The sequence below is a fragment of the Stegostoma tigrinum genome, chromosome 7 (assembly GCF_030684315.1).
Source record: "Stegostoma tigrinum isolate sSteTig4 chromosome 7, sSteTig4.hap1, whole genome shotgun sequence".
NCBI lineage: Eukaryota > Metazoa > Chordata > Chondrichthyes > Orectolobiformes > Stegostomatidae > Stegostoma > Stegostoma tigrinum.
In genome coordinates this window covers 27,739,025-27,746,132 of record NC_081360.1, presented here as the reverse complement: position 1 = coordinate 27,746,132, position 7,108 = coordinate 27,739,025, and the positions used below count along the sequence as shown (strand labels likewise).

The following is a 7,108-nucleotide window of genomic DNA, read 5'->3' as shown; positions in this document are numbered from 1 at the left end:
AATTGAAATACTTTTGTTAACAGCAACCTAGAAATCCCTCATGCGCCTGAAAGATCCAACAGTTGAGCCGCCGCCTCCCCAGACAGTGTATCTCCTGTATTCACCAGGTCTCAGGAAGTACTGCCGCCCTCTGTAGCTGGGATGTTCATAGAAGATCCAGTAACCGTCCATCACATGGCAGGAGTGGATGTCACGGTAACGGAAACGATCGTAGACAGATGGACAGTCATCTGTGAATTCTATTATCTGTCCTCCAAAGTCAGGCCTCTCGTAAATCCTCATTCTGTAGGAGCCTCCACGGTACTGCAATATAAACAATATATAAGAGGATAAGAACAAGGAGCAGGATTCAGCCATTATGCCCTTTAGGCAAAGTTTAATACAATTTCAGGTGACCTTCTACTTCACCACCATTTTCCTGATGTTATTAACATGTGGAAATCAGTTAATCTCAGTCTTGAACAGACTCAATAACTGTGCTTGCAAAGACCTCGTCAGCAAATAATTCAGAGAGTCACCACTGTCTGAATAAAGAAAATCCTCAACTCAGTGACGTATGGCCTGTCCTATTTTCAAAGGGTGTGTCTTCCATTTCAAGACTCCCCAGCCAGTGCAAACATCCTTCCAGCATCGATTTTGACGGTCACTGTAAAAAATTTCTGTGTTTGAATGAGATCACTTTTCATTCTTGTAAATCTTAAAAAACATAGGAACAATCTATTTAATCTTTTCTCAGAGGACAATCCCACTTTTGCAGCAATTAATTTGGTATTTGTTAGTTGTGCTCCCTCTATGGGAAGTATACCTTTCCTCACGTAAGGAGACCAAAACTGCATACAATATACCTGGTGTGGTTTCACTCAGCTTCTATACAATTACAGAAAGGCATCTTTAATGTTGTATACAAATCCTCTTGTAATAACATACGACATATCATTTGCCTTCTTGATTGGCTGCTATACCTTTGAGTTAACATTCACTGACTCATCATTGTGAACTTCAAATGATCCAACAGTTGAGCCGCCGCCTCCCCAGACAGTGTATCTCCTGTATTCACCGGGTCTCATGAAGTACTGCCGCCCTCTGTAGCTGGGATGTTCATAGAAGATCCAGTAACTGTCCATCACGTGGCAGGAGTGGATGTCACGGTAACGGAAACGATCGTAGACGTTCACAGGAGCATTTGAAGTTCAACATTTCCCAGCTTCACACCATTAAGAAACACCCTGTGCTTCTGTTTTACTTACATTCTAACAGGTTAACCTAACATTTTTTCTAGATTGTATGTATTCCATTTGCAAATTTTCTGCCATCCACTTAACTTGCCCAAATACTTTTGAAGTATTTTTGCAATCTCCTTTCATCAGTTTTGTGCCATATCCTTAGTTGAAACATATAAAATAATCAGAGGGTTAGATAGGGTGGATAGGGAGAGCCTTTTTCCTAGGATGCTGATGGTGAGCACGAGGGGGCATAGCTTTAAATTGAGGGGTGAAAGATATAGGACAGATGTCAGAGGTAGTTTCTTTACTCAGAAAGTAGTAAGGGAATGGAACGCTTTGCCTGCAACGGTAGTAGATTCGCCAACTTTAGGTACATTTAAGTCGTCATCGGACAAGCATATGGACGTACATGGAATAGTGTAGGTTAGATGGGCTTCAGATCGGTATGACAGGTTGGCACAACATCGAGGGCCGAAGGGCCTGTACTGTGCTGTAATGTTCTATGTTCTATATCCAAACTCGGAAATTATACATTTAATCTTCATATGCAAATCATCAAAATACATTTCGAAGCACTCACTTTGTACTGCCTCACTAATCACAGCATGTCACTCAGAAAATGACATTTATTTCTACCCACAACCTCTAACCTCATCGTTCTCCAACCCCACACTGGCCATTTCTATCTCCTTCCCAAAATCCACAAACCTGACTGCCCAGGTCGACCCATTGTCTCTGCCTACTCCTGCCCCACTAAACTTATCTCAACTCCATTTTCTCCCCCTTGCTCCAGGAACTCCCCACCTACATCCGTGACACCACCCACGCCATCCACCTCCTCTAAAACTTCCGATTCCCTGGGCCCCAACACCTCATTTTCACCATGGATGTCCAGTCCCTGTACACTTGCATTCCCCATGCAGATGGGCTAAAGGCCCTCTGCTTCTGCCTGTCCCACAGGCCTGACCAGTTCCCCTCCACTGACATCCTCATCCGCTTAGCTGAACTTGTCCTCACTCTTAACAACTTCTCCTTCGATTCTTCCCACTTCCTACAGACAAAGGGGGTGGCCATGGGTACCCATATGGGCCCAAGATATGCCTGCCTCTTTGTAGGATACGTGGAACAGTCCCTCTTCTGAAATTACACTGGCCTCATCCCCCACCTCTTCCTCCGTTACATTGATGACTGTATCGGTGCCGCCTCTTGCTCCCATGAGGAGCACGAACAGTTCATCCACTTTACAGACACCTTCCACCCCAACCTTAAGCTCACCTGGACCATTATCTGATACCTCTCTGTCCTTTCTGGACTTCTTTGTCTCCATCTCTGTCATCCACCTGGAAACAGGTATCCATTTCAAGCTTACCGACTCCCACAGCTACCCAGAATACACCTCCTCTCACCCATCTTCCTGCAAGAAGGCCATCCCTATTCCCAATTCCTTCACTTCTGCTGCATCTGCTCCTGAGATGAGGCATTCCACTCCTGAACATCCCAGATGTCCTCATTTTTCAAGGACCGCAACTTCCCCTCCACAGTGGTCGAAAATACCCTGGATCGTGTTTTTCGCTTTTCCCACTATTCATTCCTCACACCCCATACCCGCAATAACCACCAAAACAGAATCCCCCTTAACCTCACGTACGGCCCCACCAACCTCCAAATCCAATGCAACATCCTCCGACATTTCCGCCATCTACAATCTGACCCCACTACCAAAGACATTTTCCCCTCCATGGCCTTATCTGCCTTCCAGAGGGACCACTCTCTCCATGACTCCCTTGTCCACTCCACACTCTCCTCCAGCCCCACCACTCCAGCATTTTTCCCTGCAACTGGAGCGTGTGCTACACCTGCCTCTACACCCCCGCCTCACCCCCATCCCATGCCCTAAGAAGACATTCCGTATCAAACAGATGTTCACCTGCACATCTGCTGATGTGGTATACTGTATCCGCTGTGGCCTCCTCTACATCGGGGAAACCAAGCGGAGTCTTGCGAACCGCTTTGTGGAGCACCTACACTCAGTTTACAACAAACAACTACGCCTTCCAGTCACGAACCATTACAACTCCCCCTTCCACTTCTTGGATGACATGTTCATTCTGGGCCTCCTGCATTGCCACAACGATACCACCCGAAATCTGCAGGAACTGCATGTCATATTTCGTTTGATACCCTTGGGCTACAGGGTTCCCAATGTGGACTTCACAAGCTTCAAGATCTCCCCTCCCCCGACCTCATCTCATAACCAGCCCAGCTTATTCCCGTCTCTCTAACCATCCTCCCACTCAAGCCCTGTCCCCATCTCCTACCCACTAACTTCATCCCGTCTCCTTGACCTGTCCATCTTCACTGGACTGACCTATCCCCTCCCTAACTCCCCACCTAAACTCACCTTTACTGGATCCATCCCCGCCTCTTTGACCTGTCTGTCTCCCCTCCACCTATCTTCTCCTTTATGTATCTTCTATCAGCCTCCCCCTCTCTCCCTATTTATTTCAGAGCCCCCTTCCCTGCCCCCCCCCCCCCCCAATTTCTGAAGAAGGGTGTAGGCCCAAAACGTCAGCCTTCCTGCTCCTCTGATGCTGCTTGGCCTGCTGTGTTCATCCAGCTCCACACCTAATTATCCCTGTTTATATCCACTCATTGTTTTCTGTCCTTTAACTATTGTTTGGCTCATGACAGCATTTTCTCAACATTCTGTGTTTGCTCTTATTTTGTTTGCCAATCTCTGATGTGGGATTTTATCAACAGCCTTCTGATAATCTAAGTGCAGCAAATCAGTTCTTTCATTTGTCCTCCTTTGCTGAATTTGGACAAGAAAGCAGTAACTATACTAACTTAAATCGATTTTCCTTGTTCAATAGCGTCATAGTCTAAAACAACATTCAGAATACTTTGAGAAAGTAGGAGCCGCAGATGCTGGAGAATCTGAGATAACAAGGTGCAGAGCTGGATGAACACAGCAGGACAAGCAGCATCAGAGGAGCAGGAAAGCTGACATTTTGGTCCTAGACCCTTCTTCAGAAAAATACTTAATTCAATAGTTTCTTTCGTGTATCTAAACATGTATTGAATATGAACAGCTCCAGTTGTGAACCTGCAGTTTATTTGAATTGATCCACTTCAACAATGTAGAAGTGGGAATGATTATCAGAAACAAACAACATGATATCAATACATTTCAGGAAAATCTAGGCAGGTGCATGAGGGTAAAAGGAATAGAAAATGCAAAGTTCGATGAATAGATCTGGGCATATACTCATGTGCCTTGTGCACATGTGCCTCTCAGCACAACTGCCAGCATTTCATCAAAATAATTTTCTGTTGTTCACTGCTTAGGCTAGTACTTAGTCATCTCAGAATCAATCACATTCAAATCTGCCTGCTGGAAACTAAAATATAACATTAGGCCATTCTTTTGCATTTAAATTCATTCAACCCTGGTTATCATGGTGACCAACAATGCCCAAAAAAATTACTTGGCCAATTTCAAGATGCATTTGTTCCATTTGCTATCAGTTGGCTTTATGTTTTCACTGTTATTGCCAATGACAAGTGTGAAAAAGAGGGTAGCGTGCCTAAAAGCAACAGTTTTGCGCTGTTCAGAGTCAACACAGTATGGAGGTGATGGAACTTTGCTCTGTGAGCATTTCTAAGACCTCAATCTGCGATGACGACATAAACGTGTAACTTACCCGTGGGTAACTGCGACATGACCTGATACAGTCATTGAATCCCATCCAGCGCTGGTAGTCAGGATAGTCTCCCCTGGTCAGAACATACTGGTATCCCATGTAATTGGGTTTCTCATACAGCACCCACCAGTCACTCTCAACACGGATGGAGTTACAGCGGCTGAAGTAAGGGGTCAGGTCGGCACAGTCACTGCTGCACTCATAGTGCCGACCCTGGAAGTTCCTGTCCTCGTAAAAGATGATCTATGAAATGATACAAACAAAATTAATGTGATTGAAAATCAAAATGTAAAATGAAAAATTCTAGCATTGTATATAAAGTCAGACTTGGGTCTTACCTTTCCCATTTTGAGCTCACAGTTAGATGAGAAACTGATCTAACTTTGCAGCATCTACAGTGTGGTATTTATATGATGGACAAAATGGCCTCCCTACTGCAGACTCTTGTTATTTAAATGATTTGGTGCTGAACATCAAAAAAAAACAACGAACATCACTTGACATGTTGCTTGACATGTGACTGATTCTTTCCAATGTGCTTTCACTTCATTTTAGTTGTTGTCTGAAAACAAAGTGAGAGAGCCTATTGTGTGTTCTACATTTGAACAGTTCTGATAAAAAGGTCACAGAAACATTATCAGGACCTTCAAAACATAACACATATAGGTCAGGTCCCAAATTAATTGAATGAGGTGGCATAAAAGCTACATTATTGTTGGAAATACTTACATTTATATTACAACTGAGATGGATTTGCAGATCTATTTGGATGCAATTAAATTCTGGTACGTACTAACAAGGTATTTCAATGAAGTTGGAAGAATTTTGTCGGTAAATCAGTGTATTTTTTATGATATGATTCCACATGTGATTTTATTTTCTACTAGTCTTTGTCTTCACTGATAATATATCTCATAAAAAACTTGTCAGCAAATTGGAATGTTATGAAATGAAATGGGCAATGGAACATGGATAAAATGTTAGCTGAGTGATGGGCAACAAAATGTATGCTAGCTGGCTGTTTTTCACATTAGATGCTGTTATGTTCTGGCGATCCCCAGGTGTTAGTGGTTATTTCTCCACTGTTCCCAATTATTACCAATGACCTATGCTTTCATGGACAGGACAGCACTTTGAAAATTTGTAGATAATGTAGAACTTAGAAATATTGCAAAGTGTGTGAAGGATCATAGAGTCATACAGTTGTACAGCACAGAAACAGGCCCTTCAGTCCAACTAGTGCATATTGAACATAATCGCAAACTAAACAAGTTCCACCTGGCTGAGCTAACCCTCCCATTCTTTCCTATTCACCTACTTATCATGTTAAACTTCATTGCTGGTTGAATGGTTGAGGAAATTTAATGCAGAAAACTGTGAAAAATGACAAGAGAAATGAGTGGAGGTGATATAAAATGAAAAGTACACTGCTAAGTGGGAATCCAGAACAGAGCAGCCCTGAGGGTATATTTGCACAGATCACTAAATGATGCATGTGGTTTCCCAGGGCTTATGAATATGAGTACAAAAATTTGAAATTAATGATGAATATTTACAAATGCCTGGCTCAAGCCTCAATCAGGGTGCCGTGTTCAATTCTGTTCTGAGAAAGGATGTGAAGGCATGAAGGGCAGCTGCAAAGGACACTTGGGATCATGGGTCAATGAATGAAGAACTTTATATTGGCGAATCTCTTGTGAAGAGGCAACTGAATCACGCAAGGCATAATGAGAATTTATAAATAGAAACTCTGCTCATTGACCGTAGGTGGAGAATCAGAGGACACAAATTGAAGATGACTGACAAAAGAAGCCACAAGGATATGTGTGAAAAGTGTTTTACACAACAAGTAGTTAGAATCAGGAGTGCTGTATCTTGAGAACAGAATGGAAGCAGATTAATTTGGTATTTTCAAAAGGAATTTTATAACTATTTGCCTTTACCAAAAGATTACAGGGCCACCGGGAATTGCCAGAAGGTTGTGACTCAGCACGTTGCTCTTGCAGAGAGTAGACGCAGAACAGCAGGACAAATGGCTTAATTTGGTGCTGTAATTGTTCTGTAGTTCCAAGAAATGGCACAGTTTGATGTCTGATGTCCATCTGCCAGAGTAGCTGTCCTTGATTCCTACAATCTCTGGCACTCCAATTTGCCAACAGCCTTTGAACCCATCACAAAAGG

General features: G+C 43.2%; 1 protein-coding gene across 1 annotated transcript; it reads right to left on the bottom strand.

Annotated features, from left to right (window-relative positions):
• LOC125454059 (gamma-crystallin S-1-like) lies at nucleotides 1-5,368 on the bottom strand. The gene is made up of 3 exons (XM_048534338.2): nucleotides 5,266-5,368; nucleotides 4,928-5,170; nucleotides 1-303 (listed from the first exon to the last, which is right to left on the bottom strand). Exons 1-3 carry the CDS (start codon nucleotides 5,272-5,274, stop codon nucleotides 28-30), a joined length of 528 nt encoding a protein of 175 aa, XP_048390295.2. The 5' UTR covers nucleotides 5,275-5,368; the 3' UTR covers nucleotides 1-27.
• Nucleotides 5,369-7,108: the final 1,740 nt, after the last annotated feature.

Bases quoted from the DNA above. Each gene is read 5' to 3' on its own strand.
- LOC125454059 (XM_048534338.2), bottom strand. The intron at 304-4,927 runs GTAAGTTACACG...TTTATATTGCAG, and splicing joins CATGTCGCAGTTACCCACGG to TACCGTGGAGGCTCCTACAG.